The sequence below is a fragment of the Podarcis cretensis genome, assembly GCF_951804945.1.
Source record: "Podarcis cretensis genome assembly, chromosome: 14".
Lineage (NCBI taxonomy): Eukaryota > Metazoa > Chordata > Lepidosauria > Squamata > Lacertidae > Podarcis > Podarcis cretensis.
The window spans coordinates 54388883-54413005 of record NC_137183.1 but is presented as its reverse complement, the minus strand read 5'-3'; the positions used below and the strand labels follow the sequence as shown (position 1 = coordinate 54413005).

The 24123-nt window shown below is 47.3% G+C and overlaps 1 protein-coding gene across 3 annotated transcripts in view; it reads left to right on the top strand.

The window, feature by feature from the left end:
- Positions 1-19736, top strand: part of TNRC18 (trinucleotide repeat containing 18) — a 137047-nt gene extending 117311 nt beyond the window's left edge. For 2 of the 3 annotated variants that reach the window (XM_079953634.1, XM_079953632.1), the window contains 10 exons: positions 929-1070; positions 3364-3481; positions 6782-6857; positions 7875-7983; positions 8822-8938; positions 10835-11002; positions 12331-13634; positions 15145-15381; positions 15860-15934; positions 17346-19736. In XM_079953634.1, coding sequence (XP_079809760.1) covers positions 929-1070; positions 3364-3481; positions 6782-6857; positions 7875-7983; positions 8822-8938; positions 10835-11002; positions 12331-13634; positions 15145-15381; positions 15860-15934; positions 17346-17552 — 2553 coding nt within the window. In that variant the 3' untranslated portion in view covers positions 17553-19736. The remainder of the gene's footprint in view (positions 1-928; positions 1071-3363; positions 3482-6781; positions 6858-7874; positions 7984-8821; positions 8939-10834; positions 11003-12330; positions 13635-15144; positions 15382-15859; positions 15935-17345) is intronic. The other variant, XM_079953633.1, reaches the window with a different exon arrangement.
- The last annotated feature ends 4387 nt before the right edge of the window (positions 19737-24123 follow it).

Below are 24123 nucleotides of genomic sequence, written 5' to 3'. Positions count from 1 at the left end.
AATAAATCAGCAGGAATTTCATTACCTGGCATGTAGGACACTGTTACGATTCCTTTCTGAACACATTCCCTAAGACTGTACAGTGGCAACACAGAGAAACCAACAGGGATAGCCCTGTTCTTGAGTTTGTTTAAAATCTAAAACAGCTTATCTTGTATTCCTTTCTTCGAATTTGTGCATTTAGGTTTTTTAAAAAAACTTTTTGTAAAGGCAGTACAAAAATTTTCACAGCTAAGTCCTCAACTCTTTATCACTGTGCTTGGCTTTCTCTAAGTTGGGCTTTGTCTAAAACGTTTAGGTTTTCAAACCTTTTTTGTAAACTCAGTTTTAGAAACTGTACCTCTGAGTCCTCAATCCTTTATTACTGCGCTTTGCTTCACCTAGGTCGAGCTAGGATTATAGTACTTCAGAATTTTTGGGAGATTTACCCCCTTTCTTTGAATTTGGTCATTTAAGGTTTATGATTTCTCTATTTCCTTCTGAGGAAAATGAATGAAACGAGGTTTGTAGCCGGCAACCTGTTAAGGCTTTGTTCAATTCTAGGTTTTCTAATTTTTTCCCTTAAACTTTTTGATTTTTGTTATTTAGTTTAAATCTATAAGATAATATTTCTAGTCGATTACTTCTCGTTTCAGGGATTTTCACGGTATTGCATTTGTTTTGTGTAAATCCTAGGGATTGTGGCTCCGCAAGGAGAATCGGGGTCCCCTAGCCAATCTCGGCGCCCTTCACAAACCACTGCGCTGTTTCAGTTGAGGGGAGGGAAATAAACGCAGATAACGGAGAGATCTGGAAAAGCTAGAGGATGGAACGGGGGTTGCAGGGGAGGAAGAGGAGAGTTGGTGCTTCAGGAAAAGTTCTGCCCCAGGGCTGTGGGTCTTGGCAGAAAGGTTTTTGCTAACCCCCGCTTGCTTTGTCCCTTGCCCAGAACCGAGGGAAAGGAGGCGCCGTCAGCAAACTGATGGAGAGCATGGCTGCCGAAGAGGATTTTGAGCCCAACCAGGACAGCAGCTTCTCGGAAGATGAGAATGTGCCGCTTAGTTTGCTCCTAGAGAGGCCGCTGACTCCGGGTGAGAGACGGTTCCTGGTTCCTTAGATTTCTTCCTGCCCCGTCCAAAAGGCTGCAAACAGTTCCAAGAACTTTCAGTCCACGTGGAGTGTTTGTATTCTCCCTCACCTCCATTATTATTATTATTATTATTATTATTATTATTATTATTATTATTATTTTGCAGGGCTGGGGGTAGCCATCTTTGTGATCCTTTAAAAAAATTATTTGGTTTTTCAGATTAAAATCTTGCAGTCATATATCGAACACAGATCACAAAAACCAGATTGCGAGGAATCTCTTGGACTTCCCTTGTCCCCTTTGTGGGTCCTATTATTAATAATTTTCTCCTGCATCTTTTATGATGGTCCAAATATTTTACCTCTCCACTGTGTCCAAAATTCACCATTAAACTACAAGTCGTCATTCCAATCCTACTAACGATTTTCACTGTTTACAATGGTCTTTAAGATAAGTTATCAGTTCCCCCCGCTCCTTATTAAAATTGTGGTCTTCCCAATTTCTTATTCTTCCGATTACTTTAACCATTTTGGCATAATCGTTGTGATCCTTTAGTTTCGCCCGGCAGTTTCAGGGACTGCTTTCAGACATAGTTCAGGAACGTCATTCCAAAGACAGCAGAACTCCCTGCCACAGGAGGCGGTGTGGCCACCAACTTGGATGGCTTTAAGAGAGAATTAGACAAATTCAGTGAAGAGGAGAAGGCTATGGCTCTGCTCCTCTGCCTCCACAATTGAGGGCATCAGTGCTTCTGAATGCCAGGTGCCGGAGACCCCAGGAGGGAAGAGTTGCTTGGATCCTGCTTGTGGGTTTCCCAAAGGCATCTGGTTGGCTCCTCTGAGAAGAGGATGCTGGAAGAGCTTGGCCCCCTTTGAAGTGAGCCCCAAATCCTCCTCCTGTTCCATCAGTCTCATTCATGCCTTGAGACTGCACCTGGCTGGCCAGCTTAGTGCATGGTACTTCTTTGTTTTTGGGGGACAGGGGGCGGGCTGGTGTGGAGGACCCCCTGGTCCTGAATGGGGTAACTGTGCCCCTGAAGGACCAGGTGCGCAGCCTGGGAGTCATTTTGGACTCACAGCTGTCCATGGAGGCGCAGGTCAATTCTGTATCCAGGGCAGCTATCTACCAACTCCACCTGGTACGCAGGATGAGACCCTACCTGCCCCAGACTGTCTCGCTAGAGTGGTGCATGCTCTGGTTATCTCTCTCTTGGACTACTGCAATGCACTCTACGTGGGGCTACCTTTGAGGGTGACTCGGAAACTACAACTAATCCAGAATGCGGCAGCTAGACTGGTGACTGGGAGCGGCCGCTGAGACCACATAACACCTGTCCTGAAAGACCTACATTGGCTCCCAGTACGTTTCCGAGCACAATTCAAAGTGCTGGTGTTGACCTTTAAAGCCCTAAACGGCCTCGGCCCAGTATACCTGAAGGAGCGTCTCCATCCCCATCGTTCTGCCCGGACGCTGAGGTCCAGCACCGAGGGCCTTCTGGCGGTTCCCTCATTGCGAGAAGCAAAGCTACAGGGAACCAGGCAGAGGGCCTTCTCGGTTGTGGCGCCTGCCCTGTGGAACGCCCTCCCATCAGATGTCAAAGCGATAAATAACTACCTGACATTCAGAAGACATCTTAAGGCAGCCCTGTTCAGGGAAGTTTTTAATATGTGATATTTTAGTGTATTTTTGGTTTTTATGGAAGCCGCCCAGAGTGGCTGGGGAAACCCAGCCAGATGGGCGGGGTACAAATAATAAATTATTATTATTATTATTATTATTATTATTATTATTATTTGTATGTATGTGGCGCTGTGGGTTAAAGCCTCAGCGCCTAGGGCTTGCCGATCGAAAGGTCGGCAGTTCGAATCCCTGCGGCGGGGTGCGCTCCCGCTGCTCGGTCCCAGCGCCTGCCAACCTAGCAGTTCGAAAGCACCTCCGGGTGCAAGTAGATAAATAGGGACCGCTTACCAGCGGGAAGGTAAACGGCGTTTCCGTGTGCGGCTCTGGCTCGCCAGAGCAGCGATGTCACGCTGGCCACGTGACCCAGAAGTGTCTCAGGACAGCGCTGGCCCCTGGCCTCTTAAGTGAGATGGGCGCACAACCCCAGAGTCTGTCAAGACTGGCCCGTACGGGCAGGGGTACCTTTACCTTTTACCTTTTTAAAAAATAAAATAAAGATGGAGAAGGCTGCATATGCCATAAGTCACATGGGTGCAGATTTCTGCTGCCTTTGAAAGTGCTGCTAATTCCCTCCCTCCCTCCCTCCCTCCCTCCCTCTTTCTGTCGCCCTCCAGCCCCCCGTTCTTGCATCATCGACAAAGACGAGCTGAAGGATGGTTTGAGAGTCCTCATCCCCATGGATGATAAGCTCCTCTACGCCGGCCACGTGAAGACCGTCCACTCTCCTGACATGTAAGAAAAAGGACGGGCGTTACGTGCTTGGAAAGTTATGGCGCCTTGGGAGTTGCTGTCCAGCAACATCTTAAGCCCAAAGCTCTCTGATCCCTGAGGGTGCTGGGCATGGAAATGCCCCACTGAGATTCCTGCCTGTGACTTACCGTATTTTTCGCTCCATAAGACGCACGTTTTTCCTCCTAAAATGTAAGGGGAAATGTCTTTGCGTCTTATGGAGCGAATGCGTGGTCCCTGGAGCCAAATTTTCCAGGTGCGAAAAGCAGATTGTGCTTTTTTTTTTTAAAGAAAGAGGGAAGGGGGTGTTGAAACGAAGCTGCTGAGCAGCTGATCATCAAGTGATCAGGAGGGACATAAAAGATGCTAGCGATAAAGAAGGCTGCCTGGTGGGGGGAGGTAAAAGCCCATGGATCCTCAGGATTTTTGCACTGGGTCTCCCCAAATTCACCCTCAGATCACATAGCATGTCCATGGCTACAGCCTGCACCAGGGGCCGCAATGGCTGTTTCGTGGGGCCGCAATGGCGCAAAAACGCTGCTACAAAGCACAGATCCACATGAATTCTCAGGATTTTTGAATTGGGCTACCCCAAACTCACCGTCAAATCACATATCATGTCTGTGGCCACAGCATGAACCACAAAAATCATACATCCACTGTTTTGTTGAGAATATTTTTCTTTCTTGTTTTCCTCCTCTAAAAACTAGGTGCATCTTAGGGTCAGGTGCATCTTATGGAGTGAAAAATACGGTAATCAGAAGCAGAGCAAAATGGTGACAAACAACTGTCCTGGAATTCTACTCAATATTGATCCAGAACAGAATTCCAGTCTATAGTTAGCAAAGTACAGTGGTGCCTCGCAAGACGAAATTAATTCGTTCTGCGAGTTTTTTCGTCTTGCGATTTTTTTCGTCTTGCGAAGCACGGATTTTGGAAAAGCTTCAAAAATCACCAAAGTCTTCAAAAACCTCAAAAAAGGCTACCACACCGCGTGCTATGAGTTGCTCCTCGAAGTCAAGTCGCAACTGCACCCCCTGAATGCACGGTTTTAAGAAAAAGGAAACAAACTTGCAAGACAAAGGAAACAAACTTGCAAGACGTTTTCGTCTTGCGAAGCAAGCCCATAGGGAAATCCGTCTTGCGAAGCAACTCAAAAAACGAAAAACTCTTTCATCTTGCGAGTTTTTCGTCTTACGAGGCATTCGTCTTGCGAGGTACCACTGTAAAAACTTGAAACACGTTGCAGGATTCCCCCAAAATAGACCAGAGGCAATTGTATTTCATCCAGCAGAGCTTTACTGCTACCACAACCAGATTTAGGTTGGATGAGGCCCTCAGCTACTGAAGGTAATGAGGCCCTTTATATGTCCAGCTGTCCTTTGCCAACAACAAATTGCCGCTGTTTTTTGTGTTGAATATATCCTATATGGTAACTGATGGATCTAATAGGTATCGAAAGCCATTTGCACATAACAAAATATGTATTTTATAAAGTAATTGTTGAACTTATTTTATATTTTGGAAATGTACATCCAGGTTTTTCCCCCCTTTAATTATTTTGGGGGCCCCCAAGAGAGTGGGGCCCTAAGCTATAGCTTGTTTGGCTTATACGGAAATCTGTCACTGACTGCTACTGAAAGCAAATGAGCATAATGATTACAAATCCAATAAATTCAGGATTGGCACCGTCCATAAGAAATCCAGTTGCAGCAGACTTAACTTAAACTTGCAATAATTTATAATAAGACTAAACCTTAACACTATATATAGAACACCACACCAGAAGGAAAAGAGACAGAAAGAGAAAGTGGAACCCAGGCCCCTTCTGGCCCTACTTTTATAGTCAGCATGACCTTGACAGAAGAGATAACAGAACCAGCTTAAGCCAACTGTACTCAGCTTCTCGGAAGGAATAACCCAAACATCAGGAACCTTCTGCTGGTCTCTTTCACACAGAGAAGCTTCCAGAACCCTCCTGAATTAATTAGAATAGGAAAGATCTCTCCACATCAGATCAATACTTTCTGTACTAAGAAATGCAAATTGACAGCAACCTGTTGAAAGCAAATGCCATTAAGCAGTACAAACCTGGCTCACTTTATTTACTGATTAAACTCCCAGGCATAGCTGTCAACTTACAGATTTGAAAATAAGGGAACAGCAGCCTTGAAAATAAGGGATCAGCAGCCAAAATAAGGGATCAACAATTACTTTGATAAAATACATATTTTGTTGCGTGCAAATGGCTTTAGATACCTATTAGGTCCATAAATTACAATATAGGACATATTCAACACCAAAAAAAGCAACAATTTGTTATTGACAAAGGACAGCTGGACATAGAAAGGGCCCCATTACCTTCAGTAGCTTATTTAAGGGACATCATCAATAAGGGACAGCAGCGGGACATGGCGCTGGGATAAGGGACTGTCCCGCCAAATAAGTGACGCTTGACAGCTCTGCTCCCAGGCCACTTTTTGACACAGTGGTCCCTGCAGCTGTCGAGAAACCATAAAGACCCACATAGCAGATGAACCAGCTGCCTTTAACCCTATTGCAGAAACCAGCTGTTAGGATATAGCAGTGTATTTTGCATCCAACATCACATTGAATAGACATCTCTCCCACCCCACAACTCCTGCTATGTTTTCATCTGCTGCCATTTTCAGATAGATGCAAAACAAATTTTTTTTGCCACTTGCACAACTATGAACGTGCTTTATCTGTGCAAGGCCATTGAGTCCAGCTTTGATTAATGCAGAGTTTGGTGCTCTTAAGTGCACACTAACACGCCCTGGCGCCTGCATACATTCGCAGCAAAAGTTCCAGCAGGCTTTGCAAAAGCGAGCCACATGCTAAATGCCATGACAGCCTCTGGCTCTTAATTTTTTTATTACTTTTAAAAAGATCTAGCTTTGTAGTTTTGGGTCTATTTCTATCTGTTTCTAATTATCAACCAGGGGAGTGCCGCTAAATATCCACTGCTTCTGACTTTGGGGCCAAAATACAGCTTTTTTTTGTTTATCTCCGCCCATAATCTCTGGCTTAAAAACAACGAACCATGCTGCAAATATTTCCAGCTTGATAAATATCTCCTCCTGCAACTGGAAATTGGGTGGCTTGAATTGCCATTCTGCACAGATCGGCCCGAAGCAATTGTTTCCCAAGGAATCCGGCTTGCAAAGCGTTCTTGGGCATCAAAAATCTCTCTCTGATGGTTTTGTTTTGACTTCTCGACATTTCTTCGCCTCCTCCTCTTCCTCCTCCTTCACTGTTGCTTTTTGGGTTTGTGCGTTTCAGATACCGAGTCGTGGTGGAAGGAGAGCGAGGAAACCGACCCCACATTTATTGTCTGGAACAGCTACTGCAGGAAGCAGTAAGTGGGACCCCTTAGTTTTCTAGGAAGACGGACGCTCCATGTTGCCTTTGGGAAAAGGAGGTGGGAAGAGGAGGGAGGGGAATAATAATAATAATAATAATAATAATAATAATAATAATAATAATTAATTTATACCCCGCCCTTCCCGGTTCAGAAAACTGGGCTCAGGGCAGCTAACAACAAATTTAAAACACTTAATTGATGCAACAAAAAACCGTATAAAATGTGAATAACAATAAATTCAGAATTCAAAAATCTATTTGGGGGAAAATCCATCCAATAAACATCAGATGATCACCAGAGCTAGCTGGCTAAATTAGTCCTATTTGGGCCAGTGAGGAGACCAGGGGAGAATTAGCTGTGGGATCCCAGAGTCGGTAATCGTCATAAAAAGGGAAGGAAGAGGAATAAAAGATCAGGCTAAGTTCAGATTGAAAGCCAGGTGGAATAGCTCTGTCTTACAGGCCCTGCGGAAGGAGCTTAAATCCTGAAGGGCCCTGGTCTCATGAGACAGAGCATTCCACCAGGTTGGAGCCATCACTGAAAAGGCCCTGGCCCTGGTGGAGGATAATCTGACTTCCTTAGTCAGTAATTTGACTTCTTCCTTCACAAGACACGGGCTGGTGTTGGTGGAGCTCCGGCTTTTATTCTTATTTATTAGATTTCTTAGTTGCTTTCTACAAATACAAAAAGTCCCCAAGTGACTTAACAGTACAAAATACAACCAGATAAATTCAGTTAAAAATGAGGAACTCCCCCCGCCCCAGAAACATTGAAAGGATAAAAGGTAGTTAAGAGCCATAGGCTTTATTGTAGAGGAATGTATCTGCCTGGCGTCTAAAGACATGTAATGATGGTGCCAAGTGAGCCTCTGGGGAGAGAGCATTGCACAAACAGGAGCCACCACTGAAAAGGCCCTGTTCTCGTGTTGCCACCCTGATCTACCTTTTGCTCACCCCTGACCTACCACACAGGGCAAAAAGCAAGAGTTAACAGATGCTTTCTTCTGCACAGATCATTGATGTGAAACCTCCTTCGGTGCGATTCCTTCCGGAAGGCACACGAATCGCCGCCTACTGGAGCCAGCAGTATCGTTGCCTCTACCCAGGGACAGTTGTACGAGGTGAGACCGTAATTCAGTCAGATGACGAGGGAGTCAAAGGTGCTCTAAAGCAAGGTGGATTTGATTTAAATCACTAGTCAGTAAGACTTGATTTAATTTTTTTTTCTTTTTTTTAGCAGAACGACTCATCCTTGCTGGTATAATCTTAATATTTACAACCAGATGAAGGTTTCATTTTTGGAATAATAAATTTTGAGAGTAGTTTTTACAGTTATATCAAAAACTACTGATTTGGTTATACTATTAGAAATACATAGGCCGATAGTTATGAAATTATTGTGAGGTTTAATAAGTTAACTGTTTATATTTGAACAACTTTTCTGCTGTTCTTTATCGGAAGGAGAAAAAATAATCATTAGTAACAATTTAAACAATTTATTTAGCTAAAACAATAACATTATAGCATATGTATCCATGTTTGTTAAGTGATTGGTTAAGCATTTTTTTTTTAAAAAAAACTTGGACCTCAGTCTCCATAACAGAACTGGAAAGTAGCCAATGTAACACCAATTGCTTTTAGAAAAGGGATCTGGGAAGTGGGGGCATGGACTGGAAATTACAGGCTGGCTAGGTTAACGTCAGTTCCAGGAAAATGGGGAGGATTGTTAAGGGTAAATCATTGTAGAAGAACAAGCCTTGTTGAAGCAGAACCAGCATGGCTTCTGCAAGGGAATGTCCATTGGAAGTGTCAGAAAGCATGTAGATATTTGTGATCCACTTAATGCAATGGACTTTCAAGAAGGTTTCCGCGAAGTGCCTCACCCAAGACTGCAGAGTGAACTTAGCAGTCAGAAGGTGTGTGTGTTCTGACGACAATCATTTCCTTTTCTATCCAAAGGGGCTCATGATCAGGAGGAAGATGGGGATCTGATAACAGTGGAGTTCGATGATGGCGACACCGGCCGGATTCCCTTGTCCCACATCCGGCTCCTTCCGCCAGATTACAAGATCCAGTGTGAGTTTGGCCCTTCTGTTGCAGAATAGGATTCCCTGGTCCTGAATGGGGCAACTGTGCCCCTGAAGGACCAGGTGTGCAGCCTGGGAGTCATTTTGGACTCACAGCTGTCCATGGAGGCGCAGGTTAATTCTGTGTCCAGGGCATCTGTTTACCAGCTCCATCTGGTACACAGAATGAGACCCTCCCTGCCAGCAGACTTTCTCGCCAGAGTAGTGCATGCTCTAGTTCTCTCCCGCTTGGACTACTGCCATGCGCTCTATGTGGGGCTACCTTTGAAGGTGACCTGGAAACTACAACTAATCCAGAATGTGGCAGCTAGACTGGTAACTGGGAGCGGCCACCGAGACCACATAACACCGGTCCTGAAAGACCTACACTGGCTCCCAGTACGTTTCCAAGCACAATTCAAAATGTTGGTGCTGACCTTGAAAGCCCTAAACAGTCTCGGTCCAGTATACCTGAAGGAGCGTCTCCACCCCCATCGTTCAACCCAGACACTGAGGTCCAGCGCCGAGGGCCTTCTGGCGGTTCCCTCCCTGCGAGAAGCCTACAGGGAACCAGGCAGAGGGCCTTCTCGGTGGTGGCGCCCGCCTTGTGGAATGCCCTCTCTCCAGATGTCAAAGAGAGGAACAACTACCAGACTCATAGAAGACATCCGAGGGCAGCCCTGTTTAGGGAAGCTTTTAATGTTTAACAGACCACAGTATTTTAATACTTGGTTGGAAGCTGCCCAGGGTGGCTGGGGAGACCCAGCCAGATGGGCTCGGTATAAATAGTATATTATTATTATTACTTAGAAGAGAAGTTTGAGAGCCCATCTCTCTCAGCCCTCCTCACTGCCCCACAACAGGACAGAAGCCCAGTTCCCCTTTCCCTCCTGATTCACCTCATTTCCCCACAGTAGGCTGGTAATGGGAACCCAGAAACATACGATCCCCTTGTGTCCCCCCCAAAAAAGCATTCACTTTGCCTCCCCAAGAAAGCTTTATGTCATCAGCACATTCAAAGCATATTCATAGTACCTGATTGCAGCAGGAACAGAGTGAAGAAAAGGGATTCAATATGTGTTATTCCTACATTGCAGGGTTAGACTAGATAACATTTGGGGTTCCCTCCCAGCTCAATGATTCAAATTCATACACCCATCATGCCTAAAAGAACCAGATTTGAATTGGGTTGGAGCTCGTCTTTTAGTGGTTTGCACATTCACATATTCAATAAAGGATCTCCACAAATGGATTTTCTTACTCTTTTTCTTATTGAATTTATATACCGCCCTTTACCCGGGGGTCCCAGGGCGGTTCACGGAATGAAATCAAGATATAAAACCACAAAATACAAAATAAAAATGAAACAACTCAATATCTCCCCCCCCCATACAAAAAAACACATTTTATAAGGGCATAAGGTGTAAATCAACCAAAGGCTTGCGCTTTCTTTGACCTCTTTGCATTCTCATCTTACAGGTTCACTTCTCAAAGAAAGCCACTCTCCAAACTCTTTGCTTACCAGCAACCCAAATTATAAAAATCTAAATTTCTTCCAGAATTTGGCTAACATGGGCTGGGCTGCTAATCAAAGCTGGGGAGTCAATTTCTGGTCTTTCGGGTCCTTAGCAGGCCTATCACATAAGCCTAATAAGGTCCGCATTGGAGGTCCAGGGATGTTTTGCTCTGTAATCCCTTAATAAATGGAACCCCAGAACTTGTGGGTCTCCATTCAGGTTCTGAGCTGCTGGCTGCCCCACATTGAACACTTGCCTGCATTCCCTCCGCAGGTGGGAGTCTCAGTTTGAATAAACCCTTGTTGAGCTGGGGGGGGGGGAGTGGAGTGTGTGCCTCTGTTTGTGTGTCTTTGCAGTGCATGGCAAGAATAGCTGTTGGTCTCTTTCAGGTGCTGAGCCTTCTCCCGCCCTCCTGGTGCCCAGCACAAAACGCCGTAGCCGCAAGTCCAGCAAGGAAACCGGGGAAGGGAAGGAGGGCAGTGGCACGGGGTCCGAGGAGCCAGCGGCCTCCAAAGGCAAAGGGCGTGGGAGAAAACCAAGCACCAAACAGAAAGCTGGTACGAGGCAGCAGCTTCTTTAGCGGGTGGAAATACTGAGGGCAAAACACGGGAATGCAGGAAACGGCCTTAGGCCAGGTTAGTCTAGCCCAGGCCAATGGGAGTTGGAGACAGGAGCTGCCAGTGGTTCTCCAGGGTCAGAAACAGAGAGAGAAGGATTTCTTTCCCATCACCTGCTCCTTGAAGATGCCTTTGGGAACTGAACCTGGGACATTCTGCATGCTGCCCTCTCCGTAGCTGGGAACTTTGGAACTCCCAGCCTAGGGAAACCAGACTGGCTCCCTCTTCATTGTCCTTCCGCCGGGAGGTGAAGACTGTTTTATTCCAACATGCCTTCAGGAGCTGTTTCTTAAGGAAAGGCCTTTGGAGCTGCTTTTACTGCCTCTATTTTAAGATATAAGCTTTTATATTGTTTTAATTCTATTTAATTGCTTTTAAATGATTACATTGCATCTGTTTTTAGCTTTTTTATTTTATTTATGTTGTTTCAATGTGTCCTAAGCTGCCTTGAGTCCTAGACTGGACTGGGAAAAAGGCGGGACAGAAATGTAATAATAATAGCAAAAATTTCTGATCGTCTAGGTTGGCGTGTTAAAAAGCTTTCGATTGACTGAAAAGGCACCTCCAGTTAATCAGACAACACAGCTGATTGTTTTTAACAGAACTGTAAATGGCAGAGGCTACCTTGGAAGAGCATTGGAAGAGTGTCTGCAGAAAGCATAAATAGTCATGCCATCTAAAAGCATAGCGAGGGAGCATTTTTCTCCTTCAAAACTATTGTTGTATTCAAATGATTAAATCAACTAGGATTTTCTTCCGTATGTACCTGGGCATCTCTACACCTCTCTGTGTGTATGACAGTCAACTGAACTGCACTTCAAAGATGAATCTTGGAAGGGCACTGCCAAACACCACATCATAATATATGCAGATAACGGAGTTAACGTGTTCGTTATACATGTCAGCTTCTGCATCCTTTGTAACACTATTTGGATTTTAGTACTTTGAAAGAGAGGTCTGTTCACTCACCTCTTTCTGTGCCTGGGTCTTCAGCTCTGCCTTCTCCAATCCAGATGTTCTCCAGATCTTTTGCTGGGCTATGATGCCCATCAGCCGTAGCCATAGCACGGCCAGTGGCTGGAGCACTATGGGAGAGCTGGAGTCCCAACAATGATCGGAAGGGTACCAGGTTGGGGGCTGGGGGAGCTGGAGAAGCCTGCCTCATTGTTTGACAACATCCTCCCAGGATCCAGAGCAGAGGCGCTCTGGCCTTGGGCCAAGACCATTTCCCCCAAAAATGTTTTAATTTTACTTTTTCTGCTTTCCAGAAGATGCCATCCTCAAGGAAGAAGCAAGCCAGGGGGAAGCTTCAACAAGCCCATCCCTCGTGCTGGAGAAGCCCGTTTGCCTTAGCAAGCAAAGTGCAAAAGGCTCAAAGAAAGCGCAGCAGATCCCTGCCAGGACCTCCTCCCAGACAGAAGAAAAACGTCACAGCAAAGGCGGCAAAGTGAAGCTCTCCTCCAAGATGCCTGGCCCGGCCCAGCCCACCTTCCAGCCTCCGGCATTCAGCAAAACCCGGGGGGACGAGCCCTATACCGAGATCCCGGGCGCCCTGGGGGCCTTCAGCTCTTCGGACACCTCCTCTGGCAAAGCCCGGTCCAAGAAGGAGAAATCTGCAGAGGAGTCACCAGAGTTTGGTTCGGCGGCCAAAGCCCAGAGGAAGATCCCCGACAGTGATATCCTCATCAAGCTGGACCACGAAGGAGTGATGTCTCCCAAAACCAAGAAGACGAAGGAGGCCATGCGGATGCTGGGCAGCTCCAGCCTGGCTGGCAGGAGGGAGACCAAAAGCATCCTGGGACTGAGCTACACCCCCGTGGCCGACACCAAGAGGCAGAAAGTGTCCAGGGCCAAGGGGGCTGGCGGCGAATCTCTGGCCCCGAACTTTGGGGGGAAGATTGCTGGCTCCGGAGAGAACTCTGTGAAGCAACAAGAGGACAAGGCACAGGCTGGGCCGGCAGGAGACGAGTCGGAAAGCAACAGCAGCGGCAGCAGCTCCGATTCGGAAGGGGAGGAGGAGGCGGAGAAGAACGGAGGGGGAGCCCCCGACAGCAGCTCGACCAGCTCACGGGCCTCCACGCCTGTCTCTTCCTCCAACTCCTCGTCCTCTTCTTCTTCCAGCAGCTCCAGCTCTTCCTCTTCCTCGTCCTCGTCCTCCACTTCTTCCTCCTCATCCTCCAGCTCCAGCTCTTCCTCCTCTTCGTCGTCGTCTTCCTCCGCCACAGACGAAGACTCCTCCTGCAGCTCGGACGACGAGGTGGCTGACTCCCAGGCGAGGGCCTCGTCCGCCCAGCAGACCCTCCCCGCCAAGGCGGCCAAGCAAGCGGGGAAGTCTCGCTCGGCCACAAACCCCCAGAGCCCCAAGGAAGAGCAGCAAGTGGTGCAGAAACAGCAGCAGCAGCAACAGCAGGCGGGGGGCAAGACCCGCCCCAAGAAGCGCGAGGGGATCCACTTGCCCACCACCAAGGAGCTGGCCAAGCGGCAGAGGCTGCCCTCCGTGGAGAACCGGCCCAAGATTGCGGCCTTCCTGCCTGCGAGGCAGCTCTGGAAGTGGTTTGGGAAGCCCACTCAGGTCAGCTCCTCCTGCCGGGAGGGTCTTTCCTTTTATCTCTGCGTCTTCGGCTGGGACCTTTTGCCCCCTCCCCCACTTTCTCAGGGGTGTTATCTTAGCCCACATTACAAAGGTTGCATGACACAGGATGTGATTGAATGTAAATACAGCCTTGGCGAATAACAACAACAACAACAACAACAATATATTATTTATATCCTGCCCATCTGACTGGATTTCCCCAGCCACTCTGGCTGACTCCCAACAGAGTATTAAAAACAGAATAAAACATAAAACTTTAAAAACTTCCCTTCCAGTGTCTTCTAAAAGTCAGATAGTTGTTTATTTCCTTGACATCTGATGGGAGGGCGTTCCACAGGGCGTTCCAACTTGTCATTGATAATAATAATAATAATAATAATAATAATAATAATAATAATTTTATTACTTATACCCTGCCCACCTGCATGGGTTTCCCCAGCCACTCTGGACGGCTTCTGAAAAAGATTAAAAATACATTAAAACACCAGTCATTAAAAACTTCCCTAAACAGGGCTGCCTTTAGATGTCTTCTAAAAGTCACATAGTTGTTTATTTCCTTGACATCTGATGGGAGGGCATTCCACAGGGCGGGCACCACCCCCCGAGAAGGCCCTCTGCCTGGTTCCCTGTAACCTTCTCGCAGGGAGGGAACTGCCAGAAGGCTCTCGGAGCTGGACCTCAGTGTAAATAAGTTATGATGGATGTAATAATGGAATACTGAATGGTATCGTTTCTGTAAAATATGCAGGAATTTATGATATGCAAAATGAACCATGGAAGGAGAAGAACGGAAGTCGTTGATAGCTTAAGGATGTAAAAATGAGTACAGTCATACCTCGGGTTAAAGACACTTCAGGTTGCGTTTTTTCAGGTTATGGACGCACTGAAACCCGGAAGTACCAGAACAGGTTACTTCTGGGTTTCTGCGGTTGCGCATGCACAGAAGCGCTAAATCACACTTTGTGCATGCACAGAAGCGCCGAATCGCAACCTGCGCATGCTGAGACGCAGTGCTGCAGGTTGCAAATGCTGCAGGTTGTGAACGTGCCTCCCGCACAGATCATGTTCGCAACCCGAGCATCCACTGTACTTTAAATTGTAAAGCAGAAAATTTAATATATATTAAATTTTCTGTTTTACAATTTGAAGTACAGTCATACCTCAGGTTGAAGTAGCTTTGGGATGAATATTTTTGAGTTACACTCCGCGGCGACCCAGAAGTAACCGAGCACGTTACTTCTGGGTTTCGCCGCTCATGCATGCGCAGAAGCGGTAAAACGCGACCCGCGCACGTGCAGACACGCAGATGCATGTTACGTTCACTTCAGGGTGCGAACGGGGCTCCGGAACGGATCCTGTTCACATCCAGAGGTACCGCTGTACTCATTTTTACATCCTTAAGCTATCAATGAACCCGAACACATACACTAAAAAAAACATGTGTAGAGACTCTGAGCTCACGCCACTCTGCTCTCTCTCGATTCCACAGAGGCGTGGGATGAAGGGGAAAGCCCGGAAGCTCTTCTACAAGGCCATTGTCCGCGGAAAGGAGATCATCCGCATTGGAGACTGCGCCGTCTTCCTGTCAGCCGGCCGCCCCAACCTGCCCTACATCGGCCGCATCCAGAGCATGTGGGAATCCTGGGGGAACAACATGGTTGTCCGAGTGAAATGGTTTTACCACCCGGAAGAAACCAACCCTGGCAAGAAGCTCAACGAAGGCAAGGTAGGAGATCCAGGCATGTTCTCACAGCAGCATCAACCGAGGATTCCTTGAGAAATGAGCCAAGAATCGCCAGAGCGTTTGCTCGATGGGTGGAGGTCTCTATATATCAGCCTGGAGCGAAACTTACTGGAAGAATAAGAAATCAAGATAACAGACTTTTTATAAACGAATGGTGTATTGAATATTCACACATCAATTGCAAACAGATAAAAACAACATTGGTAGGATTGTTGTAATAACCTGCAGTTATGTAAGAGTATATATTTAAAGCAGATAAATGAGCAAGAAAACTAAATGGATTTGGATATGCAAAAGATATTTAAAAAAATAACTTTTAAGGAACCGCAGAAAGAGGGGGAGGGAAATGTTAAAATGATTTGAACAGTTCTGGGCTTCGCCTCCTAATCTCGCTTTTCCTTTCTTGTTCCTCCCCTCTCCTCGCCAACCCCAACCGCCCCATCACTCTGCTTGGTGCCAGCGCTGGGATCAGAAATCCAGCAGGAGCCTTTCGACCGCTCTCCAGGCATCCAGCCAGAGGAAGGACTTCATGGAGGTGTGTAATAATAATAATAATGATGATGATGAAGAAGAGTTTGGATTTGATATCCCGCTTTATCACTACCCTAAGGAGTCTCAAAGCGGCTAACATTCTCCTTTCCCTTCCTCCCCCACAACAAACACTCTGTGAGGTGAGTGGGGCTGAGAGACTTCAGAGAAGTGTGACTGGCCCAAGGTCACCCAGCAGCTGCATGTGGAGGAGCGGAGACGCGAACCCGGTTCCCCAGATTATGAGTCCACCGCTCTTAACCACTACACCACACTGGCTGATGAAGAATTTATACCCTGCCCATCTGGCTGTAAGAGAAGGCAGCTGGTGTGGATGGTTGAAACTGGTCTCTGGGACGTGTTCCAGGGTCTCTTGACTCCTCGCAGAGCTGTGCTCCTTCCTGAAGATTGCTGGGGGGGGGCAGCTTTCCTCTGGGGCGGCTCTTCATTTGCAGAATGCTCTCCCTGGGGAGGCTCACCTGGTGCCTTTATTACATTACCCAACTGGTGCAGGCTAGAGTTTCAAACTGCATTACCACCAAAATGAAAAGGGTCTCCCACATGAATACTTCTTATTCTGTGAACCACCCCGAGACCTCCAGGTATAGGGCAGTATATCAGTTTAAAAATAAAAATAAAAATAAAAATAAAAATAAAAATAAAAATAAAAATAAAAATAAAAATAAAAATAAAAATAAAAATAAAAATAAAAATAAAAAAATAAATTATTTCTACCCCACCAGTCTGGCTAGGTTTCCCCAGCCATTCTGGGCGACTCCCAACAAAATATTCAAACACGATAAAACATCAAACATTAAGAACTTCCCTAAACAGGGCTGCCTTCAGATGTCTTCTAAAAGTCAGATAGTTGTTCCTTGTCATCTGATGGGAGGGCGTTCCACAGGGTGGGTGCCACTACCGAGAAGGCCCTCTGCCTGGTTCCCTGTAACTTGGCTTCTCGCAGGGAGGGAACCGCCAGAAGGACCTCAGTGTCCGGGCTGACTGATGGGGGTGGAGACGCTCCTTCAATATAACAACAACAACAGCAATATCTTTAGGCACCAGATGAAAACTGTTAAACTATCTATGGCCACTGTGAGAAGGGCCTTGTCCTGCCCACCATTTCTCTTAGTGTGGCTGTCTGGCATCTCCTGCCAGTCCTATGCAGGATAGGTACTTCAGAGACCTAAGGGACCAAAAGAAGCCAAGATTCCCTGCCGCCACCAAGAGGGGAGTGAGCCTCCCACTGCCTGAGGCCATTGGCTCATTTTGTCCAATAGGTGGACCGGTTCTGGTATCTCCCCCCCCCCTTCTTCAAAGCTTTGGCTTTGGGTACCTGCAGCCCAGAGGTATGTTCCAAACTGCCTGCTAACTCCTCTCTCTTCTCTCTCTCTCCCCCTTTTCCATTCCTCCCCCAGCGAGCGCTGTACCAGTCCTCGCACGTGGACGAGAACGACGTCCAGACCATCTCGCACAAATGTCTGGTGGTCGACCTGGAGGAGTACGAGCAGATGTTGAAGACCAAGAAGTACCACGACAGCGAGGACCTCTACTACCTAGCGGGGACGTACGAGCCCACCACGGGCATGATCTTCAACACGGACGGGGTGCCGGTCATCTGCTAACCGCTTCTGGGAAAGGGAATTCCGGGAGGCACCCCGACAGTTCCAAAGCATTCGGATCAATACAGCCCACCCACCCCTGTCCGAGGGGGGGGGAGGGAGCAGAGTGGGGCAGAAGAGAAGTTAATGTGCCTGTTTCCAACGACAGCATGATTGTTTAAGCGCCCAGCCGCGTTGCGACAAGACAGGTTCCGTAAAACGAAAGAGGTTTGCCTTGCCCAAAGGGATTTCCCGAAATCAGCTGAGATCCAACCGCTTGTCTCTCCTGTAGAAGAAGGGAACAGATTTGCAGGAGGAGAAACGGCAGATCGGATTCTGCCCCTTGGCTTTGTGGCCACAACCCCTGAACTTTTCCCTCGGGTTCAGACTTCCATAGGATATTTCAGGACACTGGTCATGTTTTTTTCTGGACTTTCCGATTCCAAGGCGACCCGTCCCACCTTCCCTCTCCAGCCAACTTTTGCCAGGGCAGGGAGGGGGCAAACCGTGCGTTGACTGCCAGTTAAGGAACACTTCATTGTTGACTCTCTCTCCTCAAAGGACCTCCTCTCCGCTCTCTAGCAGGGAACTGATGCAGGGGAGCAGCCCTGAAATCTCCGGTCGCAAGAGGGGCAGGGGGTCGCTTGGGCGCAAAGAACTGTGGGCCAACATCCCTCTTAGGTTACGAGGAGCCGAGCGGACGGGCGAGGAGATAAGGTGCTGAACCATTTTCACAGCATGGGGAGAAACCCCCCCTCTATTTTTGGGCCAGCCCCACTTCTCCAACCAACAGCATTTCCCTTCCTCTTGTTAGTTGAATGTAAGTCGCCCAGTCCTTCTTGGAAACATCAGATATTCTCTAAATAATATTACACAGTTTGGGAGGAGAAGAATCGTGTTTTGCTGCTGGTCAATTTGCTGCTGCCTCTTCAGGAACCCAGAAAAACACTTTTTCCTCCTCCTATTTTTCTTTTCTTTTTTACGTCTTCTGGACCCGGCGAGCTGCCTTCTGAAGATGTCCACACAGAACGAGATGCCTCAGCTCGCTTCCCACCCCACTTCTCTGTGCCCCCCCCCCTTGGCACTATTTACGAAGGGCAAGGAGGAGACTGGCACTTGCAGAAACCTCACATTTCCTCCCTCCCACCCCCTGCAGGATGGCGGGATCCTGCGCTGAGCTAAGTGCAGACCCAGCACACGCCGAATCAGATTGTTTTCCTCCCCCAAAGTTTGTGAGTGTCCATTACTTCGCCCCTGGATCTCTGCCATTTTCCACCTCCCTTTCTGGGTCAACAGCTCTGGACTTTGCAGGGTAAAAAGCCCACTTTAAGTAGGGACGACCAGAGAGTAGGTTGGTTTTGAGGGACAGAGGCAGAGGACTCGAATGACGACACAGTGTTTTTGCACTTAAGAAACCTCACACACTACAAGCCCAAGACACCACGATTGTTTCTGCCCTGAACAGAGTGTACAGTTCGAACACTACAGAGGGGAGTTACTTCACTTAACTCGGACAGATGTATTTTTTTAAAAACTACCTGGTACAAAGAGAAATACCACAGACCTGTAGCCGCGGAGAGAGGCGCCATCCCATCTCCCCAAATTTTGCAATCCCCTCCTTTTAAAGAACCACAGTGGTGCTGTACTGCCTGCCTTCTCCCGGCTTTCCGAAGACTTTGGTGGATAATATTTCTAAAAGCAACATCAGTCACTCTGTACAGTTTTAACGTACCAAAAGACTCGTAATGTGCCCCTTTCACACTCACTCACTCACACACATAAACCATCCCTGTATTATAAGCTCTTTAAAGAAAAGAAAACAAAACTTTAAAAACAGAGAAAGGAAAAGGGGGGGGGGAGAGAAGAAGCAAAAATGGATTCAACTTTTTAATTATAAATATAAAGTATAAATATATAAATATATATAAATATATAAACTTTTTTTAAAAAAAACTGTGAAAAAAAATTATGAAATTATAAAAGCAAAACACAGTCTGACATTTAGAGTCTTATTTTTTATTTCCCGTTGGATTGTGACTGTAAAAAAAGAGAGAGAGAGAAGAGAACACAGGGGAAACAGGAGATCCAAAACGTTGCTTACACACGAACTGCGTACTGTATCTGTGGAAGCAAACCTTGCGTGAGCAGATGTTTGAAGAGAGATGCAGAGAGAGAGAGAGAAAGAAAGAGAGAGAGAGAAAGAGAGAATTTATGTGAATGTTAAATAGAAAGCACTTAACTGCCCATTGCCTTCTATGGAACACAAGGATATTTTGCAGACAATCGAGAGGAAAGGAGCCAGGTTTTTTGTCCCTTTCTCCCCCCCTGTTGTTTTATGTTTTCAATTCGCACCCCCCCTTTTTTGCATTCTGTTTGTTGCCGAATTATGTGCGATCCTTTTTCATAAAAAAAGCAATTGAAAAACAAAACAAAAAAACAACCCGAGCTCTGCCTTTCTTTTGTCGTCTTGGTTTCCCCCCTCCCTTTTAAAAAAATAAATGATTAGGGTGTGATCCTGTATTTGCTGAAGCCGAAGGAGCTGTTAAGATGGGGCGGAAGGCTCGTGGAGGTGGCTGCCCCACACTGAGAAAGAGGTCCGTTAAAAACCCCTGCGGAGAGGGTGGAAGGAGTTGGGTTTGGAGCAGGGGGGAACAGGATCCCAAACACCCACACGGTCCCAAGGACACGACAGAAACCTCTCAGTGGTGCCACAATGGGAATGCTCTCCCTCTATAGCTGGCAGCAGTAAACTCTTCTGAAGACCAGCTCCTGGAAACTGCAGGAGGGGAGACTGCTCCTATGCCAGGATCCTGCCTGCTGGCATCCCTTTGGGGCAGCCGGTTGACCTCTGTGAAAACAGGATGCTGGGCAGTGGCCGCATCCACCAGGGCTGTTACGTTCTTATTGTGGGAACGTTCAGGGTAGCAGAAGAGGATATATTGTTTATTCATATCCTTCCTAACTTGCACTAGCAAGGTCCTTTAAGTAGCAGAGTTTACATTCCCCCTTTTTACATCCACAGCAGATAGCTGGTTGCAGGCTTGTGTGAGCCTCTCACTATTCTACAATTCAGTCTGTCTCAGAATTTACGTTCCTGGTAAATTCCCCTGAATCCCTCTTAAAAGAAAAAAGACGCGGCAATCTTATTCAAAGTCAATAAAAGAAGTTTACTTACATCAGTTCACAGTTGGATTCCGGAAGGCAGACTTAGTTACAAAGATGTACATGTGGGTCTACCCCATATGGGGGAATAATCCCAGTGCTTCTGCTAGCTGAGAGCTGGTAGAGCAGCCCTAGCTAAAAGCTGGTCAAATGAAGAAGGTAGTCAAAAAAAAAAAAAAAGAGAGAGGGAGGTTGCTGTGTAACTCATCCTTTTGTTACGTTCCGTTGAGCATTCAGAACTTGGGCACACGCAACTTGGGCCTCCATAACCTGTTCCGTTGAGCATCCGTCTCGGCTGCGAGCAGCGGGACTGTTGTGGCGTCCAGTCCGCTTCCACTGTGCCAACCTGCTTCTCCCGGCTAGAGCAGAGTATCTTGCGCAGCGGTGCCTGTGTGGAAGGAATCTCAGCCATGCAGTAAAACTCTTGTACAACAGCTGCTTCTATTCAACGAAGCTTTATTGTACAGCAGCAAAACAACAACCAGGAGATAGCGAAGGCATGATGCTTCTCCTGTCACAGCCAAAACAGAAAGTAAAACCGTTCACATAACAAAGTACAGTGGTGCCTCGCAAGACGAAAAGAATCCGTTCCGCGAGTCTCTTCGTCTAGCGGTTTTTTCGTCTTGCGAAGCAAGCCCATTAGCGGATTAGCGCTATTAGCGGCTTTTAGCGGCTTAGCGGATAAGCGGCTTAGCGGCTTAGAAAAAGGGGGGGGGGGGAGTCGGAAAAACTCGCAAGACATTTTCGTCTTGCGAAGCAAGCCCATAGGGAAATTCGTCTTGCGAAGCACCTCCAAAGCGGAAAACCCTTTCGTCTAGCGGGTTTTTCGTCTTGCGAGGCATTCGTCTTGCGGGGCACCACTGTACAACACCCGTATGCGAACACATCCCAGTGACAGGACGTTCTTTCCCTTGAGCTGTTAACCCTGTAAGCTCTGGGTATCCTCACATGTTACCTGGACAGGTTAGGTCACGCCCACCTATCACATGCAAGAGGAAGGATGCTCCAGCCAGGAGGAACAGGAAGTTTTGACTGGCTGGACCAAACATTCCCTCACGTGTCCACTCTAGGAAAACAAGGAATGTTGTACTTGACTGCCTTGGATCACATCCCACACTTACAAAGGGTGGTATCTCTCCACTCCCGCTTTTCCTGCCTCCTTCCGTTCTGAGCTAGTGATGGCTTGGCTGCTGCAGAACTAACAGCATCCTGTTTTCTTTGTGCCTGCGGGATCTGAGTGCAAGAGCCTCCCCCCTCTTGTGGGATTTGGAAGCATGTCTGGCTCTGGAGCCCTCGTGGCTAGTAGCCGGTCAGAGTCCTCTTCTCCATGCCCAGCCCTCTTTTAACGCCATCCAGGTTGGTGATCATCGCTGCCTCTTGTGGCAAGGAGTTCCAGAGGTTGTGCACTGCCGCCACCATCAGTTTCATAAAGTTGAACGAAAAAAGCAGAAGACCCAGTGGATCAGTTCATGCATAAGGTCCGTACATGTATAAGTGTCTATTCCACCTGTCTGTTCATAGAGCCCAATGATCCACATGAAGAGTTGTTACAGTTCCACAGAATCCTTTCACAAAGTCTAAGACAAGGATTTCCAGAATATTAGCCTTGTTTCACTATGCTAGGCTTATGGAAGCCGCCCAGAGTGGCTGGGGAAACCCAGCCAGATGGGCGGGGTACAAATAATAAATTATTATTATTATTATTATTATCAATAGTACAGGCTCATATGTAATGTTACACTGCAACCCCACAGCCATACCTCATGTTCCGTTTGCTTCAAGTTGTGCGTTTTCAGGTTGTGTCCCGCTGCGACCCGGAAGTACCGGAAAGGGTTACTTCCAGGTTTCACCGCTCGGACATGTGCAGATGCACAAAAATGACGTCATGTGCAGAAGCGGCAAATCGTGACCCGTGCACACGCAGACGCGGGTTGCGTTCTGCTCATGTTGAGAACGAGCCTCCGGAACGGATCCCGTTCGCAACCCGAGGTACCACTGTACTATGCTATAAGATCCACTATCCTGTAACATTACATATGAGCCTGTACTACTGATGAAGCCTAGGATGGTGAAACAAGGCTAATATTTTAGACTCTCTGAAAGGATTCTGTGGAAATGTAACAACCCTTCATGTGGATTATTGGGCTCTATGAACAGACAGGTGGGATAGACACTTATACATGTATGGACCTTATGCATGAACTCATCCACTGGCTCTTCTGCTTTTTTCGTTTTTATGAGACTTCCGTTGAAATCTACAATTTGATACAATGAATGGTATACCTTATTTATTCAAAAGTACACCCGCTTACGCCTTGTGTGTTTATTGACTGTGCTTCACCTAACCAGAGGTTTGTTGTTTTGCTGCTGTCACCATCAGCAGAGCTTTGGGCCAAAGGAGCCATGAATTCCTAGCCGTATGATGGCCTGGCGCATGTGCCCTCCTGCCTCACAGCCCTGTTTGCCCTGAGAGTGGCCAAGTAGAGAATCCAGAGTTTCTAGACATGAAATGAGTCCTGTCCCTTTTTCATCCTGGCTGGGGCTGTTGTGTTCAGAGGCCTGGCTGGCCCTCAGCCTGCTTCCCCCCCATACCTCCACCCACCCCGCTAAGGGTTACAGTGCAAATGACCCAAGCAGCCTGGAAGGAAGGAATAAAAGGCCACCTCTCCACAGTGGGGGGTGTGGGGTGTGGAGAAACCCCACAGTTCACCCTGGCAGTTCCCGCAAAATGTGCTCCCAGCATGAGCGTTTGAGCCACACCATGTCTGCTGCAAGCTGCCTGCTTCATCTGTTCACAATCTAGCCCACTGGGGCAACGCCACCTTGTTTTCTGCAGCGACCCCCTTTTTCCAAGTGGGGAAGCCAGGCTGGGAGTGGGGGTAATGTTGGCTATTTGGAGGGGCGAAAGCAAATTTCAAGGAGAGATGCAAAAGGCAATGTCTTGAAAGACCTACATTGGCTCCCAGTGCGTTTCCGAGCACAATTCAAAGTGTTGGTGCTGACCTTTAAAGCCCTAAACGGCCTCGGTCCAGTATACCTGAAGGAGCGTCTCCTCCCCCATCGTTCTGCCCGGACACTGAGGTCCAGCTCCAAGGGCCTTCTGGCGGTTCCCTCACTGCGAGAAGCAAAGCTACAGGGAACCATGCAGAGGGCCTTCTCGGTAGTGGCGCCCGCCCTGTGGAACGCCCTCCCATCGGATGTCAAAGCGATAAACAACTACCTGACATTCAGAAGACATCTGAAGGCAGCCCTGTTCAGGGAAGTTTTTAATATGTGACATTTTAGTGTACTTTTCATCTTTGTTGGAAGCCGCCCAGAGTGGCTGGGGAAACCCAGCCAGATGGGCGGGGTACAAATAAATAATAATAATAATAATAATAATAATAATAATAATAATGTGATGGCCTGGGACTCGGAGCCAGACGAGTCTCAG